This window comes from Sus scrofa, chromosome 14 (assembly GCF_054392235.1).
Source record: "Sus scrofa isolate SSC_HxYL_T2T_F1_AM1 chromosome 14, Sscrofa_HxYL_maternal_Yorkshire_Landrace_v2.0, whole genome shotgun sequence".
NCBI lineage: Eukaryota > Metazoa > Chordata > Mammalia > Artiodactyla > Suidae > Sus > Sus scrofa.
Window position 1 is genome coordinate 28,672,377 of NC_139396.1, and position 18,920 is coordinate 28,691,296.

At 51.2% G+C, this 18,920-nt stretch overlaps 1 protein-coding gene across 4 annotated transcripts in view; it reads right to left on the reverse strand.

Annotated features, from left to right (window-relative positions):
- Positions 1–18,920, reverse strand: part of LOXL2 (lysyl oxidase like 2) — a 105,174-nt gene that overhangs the window by 14,090 nt on the left and 72,164 nt on the right. For 3 of the 4 annotated variants that reach the window (XR_014828318.1, XM_021074114.2, XM_021074115.2), the window contains 4 exons: positions 14,855–15,006; positions 6,450–6,617; positions 4,485–4,647; positions 645–888 (listed from right to left, as the gene is read on the reverse strand). Coding sequence is in view for 2 of the 4 variants with exons in the window: in XM_021074114.2 (XP_020929773.2) it covers positions 645–888; positions 4,485–4,647; positions 6,450–6,617; positions 14,855–15,006 (727 nt within the window). In the remaining 2 variants the exon portion in view is untranslated. Of the gene's footprint in view, positions 1–49; positions 889–4,484; positions 4,648–6,449; positions 6,618–14,854; positions 15,007–18,920 lie in introns of all 4 variants that reach the window. The other variant, XR_014828319.1, reaches the window with a different exon arrangement.

Consider the following 18,920-nt stretch of genomic DNA (forward strand, 5'->3'; position numbering starts at 1 on the left):
GGTTCCTAGTCGGATTCGTTAACCACTGCGCCACGACGGGAACTCCTGCCTTTGTCTTTTTAAGGCCACAGCCGTGGCATATGGAGGTTTCCAGGCTAGGGGTCGAATCAGAGCTGCAGCTGCCACAGCTCATAGCAACGCCGGATCCTTAAGCCACTGAGTGGGGCCAGGGATTGAACCCACAACCTCATGGTTACTAGTCGGGTTCGTTAACCACTGAGCCACGATGGGAAATCCTAAAAATTATTTCTTCACGAACTCAGACTCCAGCAACTGCAGAAGCCCAAGCATCCCGCAGAGCACGAATTTGCTGTGGACACACTTGAAAACCATTGACTGAAGAAGGTCAACGGAGAGCCGCTGGGTTCTCAAAACAAAGCTTGTTTGCTAACATTAGAGGCAATGGAGGCAAGAAAGTGAATGGGTTCAAGGAGGGCGAGTGGGCCGGCGACACTGGGAGGGGAGCAGAGGAGTGTCAGCAAATGTGGAAGCCAGCGTGGCAGATGGGACGCCCTCCAACTAGGAAGAACCCTGCTCCCAGGGCCATGTGGCTCTTCGGCTGGTCTCTACGGGACCCTGTGATACTGAATCCCCCCTGAGCCCTGCAGGCTGGGGCAGCTGGGGGCGCTGGCAGGGAGGCTCACCTATGGCAGTCATGCCAGATCCACGCGTGGCGGCCGTTCTTGGGTCGGAAGTCGGACTGGCCGTTGTTGTGGATCTGGGAGGAGAAGCGCAGGAGCCTCCGGTAGCCGGTGGTGGGGTTGGTCTGGGCGGCCGAGGCGGCGAGGCAGTTCTCCTCCATGGCACACTGCAGCATGAACATGGGCCGGTCCTCCAGGTAGGTGCTCTGCTGCACAATCTCTGCGTTGAGGACCAGGTCTGGGGCGGCTGGGAGGGCAGACACGGGGTTCAAACCAGGCCGGAGACCCCTCCCCGCTTCACAAGTTTGTTCCTTCTGACTCCCAAGCTGGGAGCTGGGAGCTGGGAGCTAGGACTAGCCTGCAGCCCTGCCCAGCACCACCGCCACCCCCTGCTTCCCTCCTGCTTCTCTGAGAGTCCTCCCAGATGCCTCTGCAGAGCTCAGTACACGTGGGCAAGATGTCGACAGTTGTTCAGTCTGGATAATGGGTACAGGAGGGTTCATTATATTTTTCTCTCTCCTTCTGAGTGGCTTGAGATTTTCCGTAATAAAAAGCAAACAATAACCATGAAATTGCGTTACCCAGAGACAGAACACTCTAAATACCTTGGTCTGATTCTTCTGGGAATGTATTCTGGGAATATACAAATATGTTTCCCAGTGTACGTTTGTAGATTTTTAAATTTATTTATTTTTGCAAAAGTTTCCAGGCCTGGGATCGAACCTGCACCACAGCAGTGACCTGAGCCACGGTAGTGACAAAGCCAGATCCTTAACCTGCTGAGCCACCAGGGAACACCCAGTTTGTAGATTTATAGTCTGCTAATCCTGTTTCTCTTAAAATCTATCTTGGCGTATTTCCTTGTTAATAAATATACAATACAATATCAATTTCATGGCTATATAATATTTAATTTATAACCTCATCCCATACTTTTAGATACACAGGTTGCTTGGAACTTTTCACCGTTAAAGCCGTGATAAACATCCTATAGTAAGCCTTCATATATAATTCTAATCATTTCTTTAGAATATATTTCTATAAGTAAAATTGTTGGGGGGGGCAGGGTTTCATACTTTCAAGGCTCTGATATATCAGGTTCTACCAGTTTCCACTTGCACTGTTTCCTTAGGTATCTTTTTGTTTGTTTGTTTGTTTGTTTGCTTTTTTAAGGCCACTCCTGTGGCACATGGAGGTTCCCAGGCTAGGGGTTCAATTGGAGCTAAAGCTGCCAGCCTACGCCACAGCCACAGCCACATCAGATACGAGCCATGTCTGTGACCTACACCACAGCTCACAGCAATGCTGGATCCTTAACTCTCTGAGCAAGGTCAGGGATCAAAGCTGCAACCTCATGGTTCCTAGTCGAATTAGTTTCTGCTGCGCCAGAAAGGGATCTCCAGATGCCTCTTTTAAAACGAGCTTGATTTACTCAGTTAGATGTTGCACATGGTAAGTGCTAAAAAAAAAATCACTGATGCTTACTGAACAACTGTATTAGAAGGATTAGCTTCTTTACCAAAGGATTTAAGTTTCCCTTTAAAAGTGAGATTCTAGAGAGTGCCCATTGTGGCTCAGCAGAAATGAACCTGACTAGTATCCATGAGGACATGGGTTCGATACCTGGCTTTGCTCTGTGGGTTGGGAATCCAGCGTTGCTGTGGCTGTGGCATAGGCCGGCAGCTGCAGCTCCGATTCGACTCCTAATCTGGGAACTTCCATATGCCACACCTGCGGCCCTAAAAAAAAAAAAGTGAGATCCTATTGAATATTTCTAGTGCACTGCAATGCACGAGAATGTTTTATATGAATAATTTACAACAAAAGCCATCTTTTATTTTCTGACAGTTTGCTTGTAAAGTTTCTGAAGTGAGTGCCTCTGTGGGCTTTGCTTCCCTCAAGTTCACTGGAGCCTGGAGCGCTCCCCTCTTGTCGGCATCCCCTCCCCTCCGCCCCCAGGCTACACATGGAGCCCAGGGGGTTTTCAGGCCGGGCAGCCTCTAGAGAGCAACTCCACCTGCCAGAACTGGGTGTGGAACCGCAGGGCAGCTAAAGGGCACAGGATGGGATGAGGGGTAGGGAGTGGAAGGCTCCCATCTGCTACCTTGAACTTGATTTGGGTTTATATTATCTTCATTTCCTTTTGGAAAAAAATGGTATATTATACACATAAATAAATTCCCAAGCCAAGAAAAGTTTCCTATGAGGGCCAGACCACTTCTCTCCCCTTGAGGGGCTGGTAGCGGTGAGGTCACTCTCTTCTCTCAGACAGGATGTCAGAGCTAGTGACACCTGCCCAGAGAAGCTCGAGCGGGGTTGAGAGTCCTGCCTGACAAGGGTTAGGAAATGCTGAGTGGGTCTAAAAGGGGTTGACGGGAGAACTGATGTGACTGAGTCCAAGTGCAATCCTCCCCCTAGTTCCTCTGTGATGGCGAACGACAGCACATCACTAATTTTTAAGCACGTGCATGTCATCGCTGTCACCTCTAATTTCCAGTTCCTAGGAAGAACAACAACGACTGTGGATCCTAGGAGTTAACTAACTTTGCCCAGGATCAGCTAATAAGTGGCAGGCAGGGTCGGCTCTGGAGTTCTCTGGCCAGACTCCAGCCTCTCCCACCTCCCAGATTCACAAGGGAGTATTTAGTAAGGCGAGGGGTGGGGATTCTGAGGGGAACATGCCCACAAGGCTGTTACGGGTCCTCTTAGCTTGGAAGGGACATAGGGAGCTGGTCATTCTGAATCCCCATGGTTACTGGGAGGTGGCTCCCACTCCTAGGGTGTTTCCAGGAGGCCAGATCACCCCCAGGGTGTGACAACAGGAAGTGATGGATGGAGCAGGGTAGAAGGAAGGAAGTGCACACTCACTAAGCACTTAGCAAGTGCTTCATCTGCTAATCTAGGACCATGCTCTGAGGAAGTATTCAAGTTATAAAATAAAAATTTTTAAATTAAATAAATCGAAATACATTAGGGAGTTTCTGTAGTGGTTCAGCTTGTTACGAACCCAATGAAGATCCATGAGGATGAAGGTTCGATCCCCGGCCTCACTCAGTGCATTAAGGGGCCCGGCATTGCTGTGAGTGGTGTAGGTGGCAGACACAGCTTGGATCTGGCGTTGCTGTGGCTGTGGCGTAGGCTGGCAGCTACATACAGCTCCGATTCTACCCCCTAGCCTGGGAACTTCCATGTGCCATGTGTGCTTTCCTAAAAAGCATAAACAAACAAACAAACAAAAAGTTCTTAGTCACTTAATTCACCAGACACCGGACACCGCTTAGATAATCTACAGTGACCCTGCCTTTGACCCCCAGGCTCCCAAGTCCTCCTTCCTGCCTCCCTCTCCACTGTCCTCAGGCAAGATTCCAGGGTTGTGGGTGGGGGTACACTTGGCCTCGACTCTTTTTTTTTTTTTTTTTTTGCTTTTTAGGGCTGCACCCTTAGTATATGGAGGTTCCCAGGATAGGGGTTGAACCGGAGCTGCAGCTGCTGACCTACACCACAGCCACAGCCATGCAGGATCTGAGCCACGTCTGGGACCTGTGACCTGCAACCTATACCACAGCTCACATCAACACCGGATCCCTGACCCACTGAGTGAGGCCACGGATCGAACCTGCAACCTCATGGTTTCTAGGCGGATTCATTCCCGCTGTTCCACGAAGGGAACTCCCCGACGCTTTTCACCTAACAAGAATCCATCTCTGCTCTCCTCTTTCCCTCGGCTCATGGCAGAGACCCCAGAGACTTACGAGGAAGAGCCAGTGAGACCCTGGTCCCCTCCTGGAGCCTGGCAGGGGCTGGGGTGGGGTGGGGCGGCTACGATCCCCCAGGAGCTCTTACTTTCTGAGCAGGCGACTCCGGCCCCATACTGCACCCCACCCTGGGGGCAGGTCACGTCCTCTCCGTCGTGGCGACAGTGCGCCAGGGACAGCTCCGTTCCTGAGCACTTCACCCCGCTCATGACCACCTTGTTGTGGGCATTTCCGTGCCAATACCAGGTCTCCTGGATGAATCAACAAAAGAAATGGCTAGTACATCACCTTAAATTGTCACTTTCCCATATTCTATCAACTTTCAGCCTCACAAAATCCCCAGGCTTTATGATCCCATTTTTCAGATGGCTGAGGCACAAAGATTCACTTACCCAGGTCATGCATTTTGTTGGTGGCAGCACAAGTGAGACCCTCACCCTTGTCTTCTGCCACTCCCCCTTTCTGGAAAGCACAGCTGAGGTTGTGCTGAATGCCCTGTGTCAGACTGGCGGCTGGCGCTGCCCACTCCCTCATCCTGAGCCCGGGCAGACATTACTAATCAATCACAGCACTCTCCTCTAAGCCTGAATATGCTCTCAGGATCATTCTCAACACACTGCTCCAGGAAGACACTACCAATTAATCTGAATTGGCAAGAGAGATGAAATCTCTTCACCAATGTCAGTACCCATATTCATACATCTTATTGGTTCTGTTCCTCTGGAGAACCTGACTACACACCTCTCATCCTTTCGGGAGAAAAACTGAGGCCATGGGAAGGGACAGGGCCTGCCATCAGGGGAGGATTTAGGACGGATGTCAGGGGCAGGCCCATTTCACAGCTCCAGCCGTAAGGCCCAGGTGTCTTACAGAATGAGCTGATGGGGAACAAAAACAGCCGGACAGCCACTCTATTGTAATAAGCACTATTTTTCCTACTGCTCTGGCTTGTCATAAGCAGTATTAGCAGAAACATTACATTGCCCTGCAAAGCTAGGCTCCCGGGGGGCTCCTGATATAAGAAGATTGCTTCTTCTGGATGCTGGGATGAGGAGCCACAGGGAGCCCCTCCTCAGAACTCAGCACCTACGCTGAACCAGCCAGCCCACAGCAGGCAGTCAGGCTCAGCAAGGCTGCCTGAGTTCTCCCACAACTCTCCCTCGGAAGCTGCTCTTCCCAAGCTGCCTGGGCCCTGGGGCTGAAGTCAGCATTAGCAAAGCAAGATGGGACTCCAGACACTTTCCCATTCTTGGAGCAGCTTAAGGAAAGTGTTTAGAGCAGGGATGCTAAGGATGTGGGACTATTCGCTCCATGTCACATGGAGGCGTGGAAGGGTGGCTGCTTTGCCCCCAGACCATTATATGACTGGCTGGTGGGAGAATAAACCCCAGGTCCCCTGGCTCCTGCTCCTCCCACTCCCAGCCTTTCTGACAATGTTCCCTCACAGTATAGGGTTCAGGAAGCCCTGTCTTCCGATAGGGGCAGGAGCTCAGCTGCCCTCAGCTAAGTCCCTTTCTTTAAGGAAGAGTCGGTGGGAGGAGGGACTGCTGCTGTGAACCACGCTTCGGGATTTACCAGCCCACCAGTGGGAGGGTGGGGGAATGTCCACACCCACGGGGGAACATGGTCTGGGCAGAGGGACCTCCAAAGGAGTGAGCTAGGGCATCTGCGGTGTTGGGTTGGGTGGTCTCCACTGCCCCCTAGGACTGAGTTGGCTTCCCTCTGCAAAAACCACATCAGGACACCCCAGGATACTTGGCCTGGGGTAAATCCCAGCATGCAGAGCTGAGACTGTGAAGGCAGAGCTGAAACCAGTCCAGGCCTTCTTTCTGCAGCAGGGAGACTGAGGCCAGAGGGCCTGGGACCCACTCAAGGAGTCAGGGCTGCAGGGAGTGGGGCAGGGTTGGGGGCAGAGCAGAGCGAAGGCCTGGATGAGGATCTGGCCTCTGATTCCCGCCTCTCTACATCACTGGGTTCTCAGAAGCTGGGGGCTGACTAGAGACGGGCAGGGTCAGACTGGATGGAGGGTTCCAGGCCCTCCGGGACTTCTCACCTGGAAGGCGTTGCTGGCGAAGCCCAGGCCCAGCTGCCGGCAGACCACCATGGCCTCCACGATGCCCCAGTTTTCGCCGCACACTGTCCCCCACACGAGGGACCCGTTCCTCTCCACCAGCACCTCCACGCGGCCCTCGTAGGGATTTCGGCCCCCGTTCAGGCGCAGCTGTGGAGAGAAGGGAAAGCCTGGTCACCAGGAGGCCAGACAGGTTGCCTCCCCACTGTGCTGTCCTGAGTCCCCATGTCCTCAAAGCTGGGGGCCCTGCCTGTGACAGATACCCCAGCATCGCCGAGAGCCTGCGGAGTGGGGCATTCTGTGAAGCATGGTCTTCTGCATTAGGGTCCCTTCCCCTGGCCTGTCGCAGGCATCCTGGGGCCCCAGAAGCCTCTGTAGCCTGGGAGGCCCATGACCCCACTGAGAGGCACAGCCAAATCCACCTCTTCTCCCACAGCCCACTCATGGGGGCTGTTCTTAGATCAGACACTTGGAAGGATGCAGCAAGGGGCCTTAAAAATGACGGACTCCCTCCTGCCCCCCGCCCTTTGTGGCAGGGGTGGGGCTCTTCTCCTTGCCACATCCTCCACTCCCTGGCTCCAGCTCCTGATCCCACCTCCTCCCACAGCGCCCCCTGCTGTTCTCTCCTCTGGCACCGTCTTCTGAGAGCCCCACAGGCAACTGCCTACTGGCCAGTCCCACTGGGCACCCTGGAGACCCCGAATCTAACTTCTCATCTTTTCTTCTTTCTTGCTTGCTTTTTAGGGCTGCACTTGTGGCGTATGCAAGTTCCCAGGCTAGGGGTTGAATCGAAGCTACAGCTACTGGCCTATACCACAGTCACAGCAACGTGGGATCCAAGCCACATGTGCAACCTACACCACAGCTCACAGCAACGCCAGATCCTTAACCCATTGAGTGAGGCCAGGGATCAAACGTGCATCCTCATGGTTCCAAGTCGGGTTCGTTAACCACTGAGCCACAAAAGGAACTCCTTAATTTGTCATCTTTTCTTTCTTCACCTAAACTCGTGCTCTAACTCCCCCTCATTCTCTATGGCAGCTAAAGGCACTACCATCTGTCCCAGGGGCAGCAAACTGTGGAGCATGAACACAGGCATCACAGTGTGTCAATGACGGGCACAGCTGTGTGCCCCTAAAACCATATTGACAAAAGCAGTCAGGGGGGAGTTCCCGTCGTGGTGCAGTGCAAACAAATCTGACTAGGAACCATAAGGTTGCGGGTTCAATCCTGGGCCTCACTCACTGGGTTAAGGCTTGGTGTTACTGTGAGCTGTGGTGTAGGTCGCTGATGTGGCTTGGATCCTGTGTTGCTATGGCTGTGGCGTACGCCGGCAGCTGTAGCTCTTATTTGACCCCCAGCGTGGGACTTCCCATATACCACAGGTGCAACCCTAAAAAGCAAAAACAAAAACAAAAAAACAAACCAAAAAAAAACAGGCAGAGGGATGGGTTTGGACTGCAAGCTGTAGTTTGCTGATCCTGAACCTTGTTATCTAAGCCGTAACTCTGGGAGCCAGCCTCAACAGCTCAGCATCGCCCTCTCTCTTATTCCCCACATCCCATCAAAATCTTCCTCTGTGGAAATTCTCCCAGGTCTCTCTCGGACCCACCTCCTTCCCTCCAGCTCCATCCCTAGCCCCTCCTTCCAGGCACCATCCCTCTCCCCTGAACCAGTCCTCCTCACCTCCTGCTGCCTCTCGGCTTCATCCACCTGTTCTCTATGCAGAAGTCAGAGTCACTTGAAAAACACCTGATCGTGTTCCTCCCCTAGCACACGTCCGTGGCTTCCCATTACGCCCCTCTTCAGCCTGATCACGTGCCTCTCTCCTCCCTGCTCTCTGACCTCCAGGCACATGGCCTTCTTTCAGCTTCCATGGCTACCTAATTTTCTTGACGTGCACACGGTAAGTCTCATTTCACATATTTGAAGCCGATTAAATACACACAGAAGCCCTTTCACCTGGCTGGTCCTGTATATCCTTCCAATTTCGTACCCCATAGCACGTCCCTCTGATGGGGCTCAGGACCCACCTACACATTCTATCACTGCTTATACATCTTCTTTGCATTCTTGGCAATTATAATTAAGCTAACTTACAATTTAATGTGTCTCCTCTGCTAGAATATAAGCGCCAAAGGGCAGAGCTGTGTTTGTCTGGTGTACTGGGTGGTCAGTAACTAAGACAAGCACCTCCCCCAAAGTTACACATGCCACAGCCATCTTTGGCATGAATGAATACACGATCCATCTTGCAGAAGGAGAGCACAGACGGATGTCGATGAGCTCAAGCAGGGAGATCTGGAGTTTGGGGAAGGGTTCTGAAAATGCAGCCCCTAATCCAAATTCTTTACCCTGCTTCCCTTTATGCTTCTAACAAGTCATTCCTCCGAGATAAGGCATAACATTTCCAGGAATCCTTTGCTGTTTGTTTGCTAGTCCTTAGCAACAGTAGGACCCCTAGGGCATGGGTCTTAATCCTTATGGACTTTGGGGCTGGAGGGTCAGTGAGGTCAGCCGGCAAACAAGACAAGCCGAGGCCGCCACGATACAGGTCTGCCTGCCGGGGCTGTTGAGCGGATGCACTAAGTGAGATGATTCATGTGAAGTTCCCTGACAGTGCACAGTGAGTGCTGCAGAAACATCAGACAGCCTCAGAGCAATGGCCACCAATATGGTGAGTGCTCCATCTGAATGCAAACCTCTCTTCGGAGAAGCTAGAAGGAGCCAGAGCAGGCAGGAAGAGGGCTGGCCTTCGGGAGGCCAACGTTTACCTTCCTGAGCGCCTCTGGGCTGAGCGCCTGCAGTGAAAGTGAGCACTGGACACTGGTATGAATCGCGCGTCACCTATGACTATGTAAAAATGCAAACAAATAAGAGGAGCAGAGCCCATCTAGAAAGTTCTAGAAGGGCCTGAGCCTCAGCAAGAGGCAGGCAACCCACCTCCAACATCTGGAGGAAAGCTAGCAGCCCTTGGGCAGGATGTACCTTCAACCCATTGGGTCGGCTCTGGGTAACCGCAAGCCATCCTCTCTGCTTATTCAAGACCTAACAAAGGCTGGCGTTTCACTGGATCCTGCCTTTAGGTGCTTACTGAACGCTGCCGGTAACACTGGCACCTCCCCAGAGAGGAAATAAATTGTGTGGATTTCATCGGATCCATTCATTCATCCACTTTTTATTGAGCTTTTACTATGTGGCAGGCAGGCTCGGTGCTGAGAAATTGACAGGTCAACTTTCCGAGCATCTACCGTGACCTTGGCCCTGTGCGAGGCCATTATGGACATTCAGCCCCACAGCACCTCTAAGAGGCAGCAGTATCAGGCCGTCACAGATTGGGAGGTCCAGATCCTCTCGCTTTCCCTTCGGTGTGGTTTCTGAGTCCCACCCCAGCCTGACAGAGCTGCAGGCCCGCAGAGCGGCGCAGCCTGGGCAGGCGGAGGCTGGGGGAGAGGGCCTCTCCCATGGGTTAGGTTAGCACTGAAGGTCAGAATGCCAGCGGGCAGTGAGGATTAAAAGCATAATGACTTCTGGAGTTCCCCTCATGGCTCAATGGTTAACGAACCCAGCTAGGATCCATGAGGACGTGGGTTCAATCCCTGGCCTCCCTCAGTGGGTTAAAGATCTGGCGTTGCCCTGAGCTGTGGTGTAGGTCACAGATGTGGCTCGGGATCCCACATTGCTATGGCTGTGGTGTAAGCTGATGGCTTCAGCTCTGATTCGATCCCTAGCCTGGAACCTCTACGTGCCATGGGTGTGGCCATAAAAAAAATAAAAAGACCAAAAAAAAAAAAAAAGCATAATGACTTTTAATTCTTTTTTAAATTTCCCTATCAACTGTGGCCTGCCTTGCTGACTGCACTGGGGGCAGACAGCTCCCTCATAGGCTGTGGCCCCCCAAAACTGACTTCATTTTGGTGCCCCCAAGATCAGTGAAAGATGAGGACAGGGGAGGCTGAAGAAGCCCCAGTTCACACTTTTCCTGCTACCAAAAGGCAGTGTTTCTAGGACTTTCTTTGGGAGAACCTGACCCTTTCCACCACTGCCTGTGCAGCCCAAGTTGGCTGGCCAAGTGTTCCTGTCCTAGAGTCTAAAGCCAACAGAAGTCTTAGAGGCTCTGGCTGAAGAATGTGGCTGGACCATGATGCTGGGGCCAGGAAAACATTCGGTCACCGATGGCGAGCTAGGGCCTCTCCTTGAAGCACTTCCCAAAGCTCCGAGCCTCTGCTGTGGGTCCGAGGCTGAGGAGGTCTGGAGTAGCAAGGGAACCAGATTCCACTGCCCATGAGGAAGCCAAGGCCCTTCAACATGTACTGGGGGGTCTTTTCTCATTTTCTAGACAAGTCTGGAGGGTGCAAGAGAGGCCGGCCACGAGGTTCCAGCCAGGCCTAGGACACAGCTCTCCATTCCCAGGGCCACCTCTGGGTGCCCTATCCTGGAAGTGAACTGGATCCCCGGCAGAAGATGCTCTGGCTCCACCAGCATCAGTGGAACCCCAAGAGGCCTCGGGGTCAGCCAGGAGCCTCTGGCCCACACCTTCTCCACCCTATTACCCCTCGAGGATGCTGGGGAAAGTCAATCCTCCAAATTTTCTTTCTTTCTTTTTCTTTCTTTCTTTCTTTCTTTCTTTCTTTCTTTCTTTCTTTCTTTCTTTCTTTCTTTCTTTCTTTCTTTCTTTCTTTCTTTCTTCCTTCCTTCCTTCCTTCCTTCCTTCCTTCCTTCCTTCTCTTTTGTCCTTTTAGGGTCACACCTGCGGCATATGGAAGTTTCCAGGCTAGGGGTCTAATCAGATCTGTTGATGCCGGCCTACGTCACAGCCACAGTGATGCCAGGTTCGAGCCGCATCTGTGACCCACACCACAGCTCACGGCAATGCCAGATCCTTAACCCTCTGAGCGAGGCCAGGCATCGAACCTGCAACCTCATGGTTTCTAGTCAGATTCGTTTCCACTGTGCCACAACGGGAACTCCCTTCCAAATTTCTTAAAACAACCCAAGGCATCTCTTTTTTCCTATCCTTTGGTTCTTAGTGGCAGCAGAATGGGGTCTGCAAGAAGGGTGTGAAGTGCAGGCAGCTGAATTTTTCTGAACGTGAACAGGGAAAACAAAAACATTCACCCCCACCCAGGGGGTCATGGTAAGGCCACCCTGTGTTTTGATAAAGTTGTGGTTGGCTAGTCCCTCACCTATTTTTGGAGGTGGCAGGTAGAAATCAAGGTAACACAACCCAGATGTTAACAGGAAAGGCGGCATGGGCGCTTTCCAACTCACATTCCACACGCGGGCTTGGTCCTGCTACCCAGACGGGGCCAGGCCCACAGCCCAGAGGGGACCTGCAGTCAGCCCAGGCGCCATGCCCCTGGTCAGATTAGCTTGCCTGGTAAACCCACCTGCCAGTCCCAGTCCCCCCCTGTCCTGGTGCCTCTCCCCAGCAATGAAAAAAGATGGCTCCAGAGTTCCTCCTACTGTGGCACAATGGGATTGGCAGCATCTTTGCTGCGACAGAGTGCAGGTTCCATCCCCGTCCTGGAGGAGTGGGTTAAAGGATTGGTCATTGCCACACTGTGGCTTGGATCTTATCCCTGGTCTGGGAACTCCACATGCCTCAGGGAGGCCGAAAAGGAAAGAAGGAAAGAAGGAAAGAAAGAAGGAAGGAAGGAAGGAAGGAAGGAAGGAAGGAAGGAAGGAAGGAAGCAAGAAAGAAAGAAAGAAAGAAAGAAAGAAAGAAAGAAAGAAAGAAAGAAAAAAAGAAAAAAAGAAAGAGAAAGAAAGAAAAGTGGCTCTGCTGTGGCTGGATGGACAAAACCACCGGGTTCTGAATCTCTGTGTTTTATCAGTCATGAGAAAAGTCACTTCCTAATGAACTGGGGGCTGGTAGGGAAGCTAGGAATCACCTCCTTATTTTCCGAGGAGGAAACTGAAATGTTAAAGAGTTTGATTAAGGAATCAGCTAGTGAGTGATTGTTATGAACTGACTTGTGTCCTGCTCCCCAAATTCATATGCTGAAGCCCCAACCCCCATGTTAGTCCAAACATGACCGACTTGGAGATGGGGCCTCTCAAGATGTAACAAAGGTTAAATGAGATCACATGGGTGAGCACTGGTCCAACAGGACCAGTGTCCCTAGAAGAGGAAGAGACACCAAGGGTGTGTGTGCACAGAGGAAAGGCCATGTGAGGACATGTGAGAAGGTGGCCGTCTGCAAGCCAAGGAGAGAGGCCTCAGGAGAAAGCAACCCTGCCCCCCCTTGACCTTGGACTTCTAGCCGCCAGAACTAGGGGGTATAAATTGTGGCTGTTTAAGCCACCTAGTCTGGGGCATTTTGTTATGGCACCCTCAGCAAACTAACACAGTATAAAACTTGGGAATCTTAGATTTTCTGCCCAATGGTGTTGCCATCACCCTTGGGGGCTTGAAGCCAGGCCCTGCAGGGGGCTGAAGCATGTGGCTCACAGGAGTTTTCTTAAGAGGGGACAGTCCTCCTTTCCTTAGTGGGGGGGTGGGGGTGGGGATAGAAATGGCAGATCCAGGGAGTTACCTTCATGACTCAGTGGTTAATGAACCCAACTAGTATCCATGAGAATGAGGGTTCAATCCCTGGCCACGCTCAGTGGGTTAAGGATCTGGTGTTGCCGTGAGCTGCGGTGTAGGTCGCAGACGTAATTGGATCCTGTGTTGCTGTGGCTGTGGCGTAGGCCGGCAGCTGTAGCTCTGATTCGACCCCTAGCTTGGGAACCTCTGTATGCCGTGGGTGCAGCCCTCAAAAGACAAAAAACAGGGGACTTCGCATCGTGGCACAGTGGAAATGAACCTGACTAGGAATCATGAGGCTGCCAGTTTGACCCCTGGCCTTGATCTGTGGGTTAAGGATCTGGCATTGCTGTAAGCTGTAGTGTAGGTGGCAGACGTGGCTTGGATCCTGCGTTGCTGTGCTTGTGTCGTAGGCCAGCAGCTGTAGCTCCAATTGGACCCCTAGCCTGGGAATCTCCATGTTGCAGGTGCGTCCCTAAAAAGCCAAAAAAAAAAAAAAAAAAAAATTCAACACACACACACACACACACACACACACACATATACACACACACACAAAAGAAATGGTAGATCTGGGTGTAAAGCTCCCACATGCTATGCTTAAGTGAAGGGCTCACCTTCTAGAGCCTGCAGAGTCCGTGTCTGCACTGAGAGTGTGGTGCCCCAGCTGATGCGACCAGGCATGTGGCCTGGCTCAGCTCCACTCACCATTAAACCCTTCTGGAAAACTTCACTTCCTCTGGCTCAGGTCTTTCATTTGGGTTGAAAACCCCATTCCACCCAAGTGCAATCTGTCCAAGTGAATGGTGCCCAGCACGCCGGGGCTCTGGCACGTCAGCTTTTATAGCTCTATTATGGCTTTCTTGGAATGCTACTGAGTCATTACAGATGGCAAGCTGTCCCAGCTGCCGTGGGGCTGTGGCCCATGAGCCTGCTCAATAGGATTTACTGGGCCTTTTTGTAGGACTGAATAGACCTCCTGGCACAGAGGCGTTCAACTTGTCAGCTACCCTTGGGGGAAAGGCCACGCAACGCAGGTTTTTATTTTATTTTATTTTTGTTTTTTTTTAGGGCCTCACCCGTGGCATATGGAGGTTCCCAGGCCGGGGGTCCAATCAGAGATACAGCTGCCAGCCTACACCACAGCCACAGCAACACAGGATCAGAGCCGTGTCTGTGACCTACAACCACAGCTCACAGCAATGCCGGATCCTTAACCCACTGAGCGAGGCCAGGGATTGAACCTGCAACCACACGGTTCCTAGTTGGATCCGTTTTCACTGCGCCATGACGGGAACTCCACAATGCAGGTTTTTAGAGACCCCATCTCAAAAAGGGAGGGCTATGTATTGGTCATAATGCTGTTAAGATTCCCTTTTCTTCCCCTCTGGAACCTAAAATACAGTCTTTGGTCCTGAGATACTGTCTGTATTGTGCTTACATCTGGGTAATTTGCAGACCTGCTGTAATATGGTTCCTCTGGGTCCTTGGAGAGGGCCTTCGCCAGGGGTATCATAGTGCTGTAGACCTTGAACCCCTCACAGAAAGGACTGAGTTGTGATCATACCGTGTGTCCAGCCTTGGTGTGGGGTGGCGTGCACAGTGGATGCCCAACATCTACCAGTAAGGATGATCAAGCTTATGCAGGGGTCTTCTTATTTGGCACATCCACCAAGGCTAGGTGACAGTCATCAACAGTGACAGCAGGAGAACCTGACAACTTTCAGAGCTCATCATCAGAGCACCCTGATACCCCTGCTGAAAAACTTCAGCCCGAGGCCACCTGGGCTATGCTTGCTGAGGCCTCAGTGATCAAAACATAACACTGTCCCCTCTGAGGGTCCCGTCTCCTCACCTTTTTCTGGAAGCCCATGGCGGGGATGTTACATCTCACACCAGCATCTTCCTCGTGGTTGCAGCCCTGAGACTCTGCATTGAATTTGCAGTCTATGATGGACTTCTCATTCCCCGTGCACTGGATTTCATTGAGGTGGATGGGTCCTATCCCTGGGGATGGAAAATGAACATGTGTTGTGAAAGCTTCTACAGGAAAGCTCCTGGCATGGGCAAGAAAGTCCTAGACTGTAAGAAGATGCCTTCCCCACCCTCGAAACTCTCCCAACTGCCTCTCATAATCAGCTTGATGACCCAGGCTCTTCTGTCTGGAGAGAATTGTTTCTTGTCTTGGGAGTCCCTTGTCCCATGAAAACAAATGAAGGTTGCTGCTAACTTGTGTGACCTTGACCAACACACTCAGCCTCTGTGAATATTGATTTTCTTACTGAAATAAAGGAACAGGAGTTCTCATTGTGGCTTACTGTGTTAAAAACCCAACTGGTATCCATGAAGATGTGGGTTCGATCCCTGGCCTCGCTCAGTGGGTTAAGGATCCTGCATTGCAGTGAGCTGTGGTGTAGGTCACAGATACAGCTCTGATTGGACCCCTAGCCTGGGAACCTCCATATGCTACAGGTGCAGCCCTAAAGCAAAAAAAAAAAAAAAAAAAAAAAAAAGAATGGGACTAGAGGACATCTAAGCCTCCTTCAACTTTCCATGAACTTCTGAATCTGAAAAGGGTGAAGATAATTGTGCAGTCAGGTTTCCTGAAAGAAAGAGCTGGCCTTCTCAAATTGGACAAACTGCTAGAGAAAGAGATTTTAAAAATCAAAGCATGGACAAAGCACAGGGAAATCGCAAAATCACAACAGACAGTCCAGTACTCAGTGGCTAATAACCCCCAGGCCTGCAGAAGGGTGCCAATATCTGGCCCCCCAGAAGAGCAAAAAGCCATGTGGGGAGGCTCCCGGATAATAGCTGTTACCCTCGTTGGTGGGGGCGGGGAGCACAGGGGCCTGAAAGGGCCCTGCAGACAGAATAAATACCCAGCCTCTTCCATCTCCCCCATTGCTCCCTGCTGGCCACTCCCAGACGTGCCTCCAGGGCCCTGGACCATGTGGGCAAGGCGGACAGTGGAGCTATAGGGGCAGATGGAAGACACACATCAGGACCTCTAGTGCGTGCTCACGGGAACCTTCTCTTACAGGCACCAGGATGGCAAGGGGTGCCTCCCCCTGCTGGGGAGAGACAATTCCTAGTCTGTCTAGCCTTCAGCTCAAAAATCTAACCCATCAAGATGGATCCAGTTCTTTCTGGGAGATCCAGGCTGCCTTGACTCTCATCTTGGACCCTGCCCTGCCCCTTGATCTCCTCTCTCCGGATCTGTCATCCTCTTCCACTTTCTATCCTGTCCCGCAGCACTCAAAAGTGCTAAAATCTCACATTTTTACAATGTGAGACCCTCCCCTCACCCCACACCTCCCTCTGGCCTGTCACTTTCCTCCCCTTCAGGGTGAGCTTCTTCAAAGAGTCACCTGTTCTTGAACTTTCCATTTCCAGCAGGAGGACCTCCCCAATTTGTTCCTCTGTGCCAGCATCCCCCACCCCTTTCAGGCGGTGGCACCTCCATTCACCTGGTTGTCTCCCCACAACTCAGAGGTACCACCTCCTTTATCTCAGACAAGCAACCCATCACCATGTTCTATTCACTCCCCACAAATCTCGGTGCTTTTCATTTCTGCCACCACGACACTAGTCTGAACCTGTCATCTCTCGTTTTTTTTTAATGATTTTTTTCCATTATAGCTGGTTTACAGTGTTCTGTCAATTTTCTACTGTACAGCAAAGTGACCCAGTCACACACACATGTATACATTCTTTTTCTCACATTATCCTCCATCATGCTCCATCACAAGTGATTGGATATAGTTCCCTGTGCCATACAGAAGGTTCTCATTGCTTATCCACTCCAAATGCAATAGTTTGCATCTATTAACCCCAGACTCCCAGTCCATCCCACTCCCTCCCCCTCCCCCTTGGCAACCACAAGTCTTGGCATCTCCCATTTGGATGAATGAAATCACCTCTAGACTCCCTCCCACTTGCTTATTCCAAAATACTCACTGAGTACAGTCCAGGAGATTTTTCCTTTCTTTCTTTTCTTTTTAGGGCCATACCCATGGCATATGGAATTTCCCAGGATAGTGGGTCAAATTGGAGTTGCAGCTGCCAGCCTACACCACAGCCACAGCAATGTCAAATCCTTAACCCACTGAGCGAGGCCAGGGGTCAAATCTGCATCTTCATGGACACAATTAGGTTCTTAACCTGCTGCACCACAACAAGAACTCCAGTCCAGGAGTGTTTAAATGCATATTGAATTGTGTCACTCCCTGTCTTAACTCCCTGTAATAGCTTCTCACTGCACCTTTGGGTAAAATCCATAGTTCCCAAGTGATCAGCCTCCATCCACTTAGCTTTCTGGCAGCTCCTCCCAGCTCAGCCACTCCAGTCTCCTTTGGCTGTTCCATCGAGCATGTCCCTCTGCCTGGACCCTCTTCCTCCCTCTCCTCAACAGTGAATTCCTACTCATCCTCCAGGGCTCAGCTTTGATGTCACTTTGATGACATGGTCTTGCTGAGCCCCATCTAAGCTGGGTCCCCTCATGCAGCCTCCACTAAGCACTCTGTTTCACACCGCACTCAGGCGGCTCTGTTCAATGTCTGTCTGCTTCCCCACTGGGCTGAAGGCTCCCCAGGGCAGGCACCACTTCTGCGTTCCTCGTGAATTCCCAGGCAACACGGCAAATAGGAAGTGCTCCCCACAGCATCAGAATACATGTCCTTGACTTCACTGAGTGCCTGTTGGATGTCAGCCTCTGTGCCAGGTGTTGGGGATTCACAGAGGAATAAGGCAAGCCTCTGCCAGGAGGAGCTCACATTTAGTGCCGGGGTGGGGGGGTGGGGAGGCAGACACACAAAGATTTGTAATATGATGGGGTAATCATTAAAGATGGAGGTGACTACCTGTGCTTTGGAACACAAAGGAGAGACCCTTGGCTCTCACGAGGGGGGTGGGGAGGGGATGGGGGTGGTTCTGGAGACACCTGGGATCTAGGCTCACCAAGGCCAAAAATTAATTTCCAGGAGCAACCCATGGTAATAGGTAAGAGCCAAGTTTCCACTTCCTTAGAAATTCATAAATGACGAGGCTTCCAATTCCTTGGAATTTTCTAAAATTTAAAAAAACACATCAGTAACTACGGCTGGAAATATCCAAGGACTCAGCGCTGAAAGGCTGTGCAAAATACAGATCCTAAACAGAGACTCTGAAGCAAGCAGGGCCACAGCTCATGAATTGAGACAGACTCATAAACAGGCAGCAACCGGAAGTTGCGTATACAGTTAGAGCAGAGGCTTGTTTGACAATTGCGAGTACAAAGATGATGGTGGTGGTGATAATGATGATGGTGATTGACGATGATGGTGGTGGTGATGGTGGTGGTGGTGGTGATGAGAGTGATGATGGTGATGGTGATGATGATGGTGATTGATGGTGATGGCGGTGATGATGATGGTGGTGGTGATGATGGTGATGATGGTGGTGATGATGATGGTGATTGATGGTGATGGCAGTGATGATGATGGTGGTGATGAGAGTGATGATGGTGGTGATGAGAGTGATGATGGTGATGGCGGTGATGATGATGGTGATGAGAGTGATGATGGTGATGGTGGTGATGATGATGGTGATGATGATGGTGATTGATGGTGATGGCGGTGATGATGATGGTGGTGATGATGATGGTGATGAGAGTGATGATGGTGATGGTGGTGATGATGATGGTGATGATGATGGTGATGATGGTGGTGATGAGAGTGATGATGGTGATGATGATGGTGGTGATGATAGTGATGGTGATGATGGTGGTGATGGTGACAATGATGGTAATAAAGGTACCTAACATTTATTGAGCACTTACTATGTATTAGATTCTGTCCTAAACACATTGTTTATATTAATTCATTTAATTATCCAAATGACCCATTAAAATGGTCCTCACTGTGGACCAAAGATGACATAAC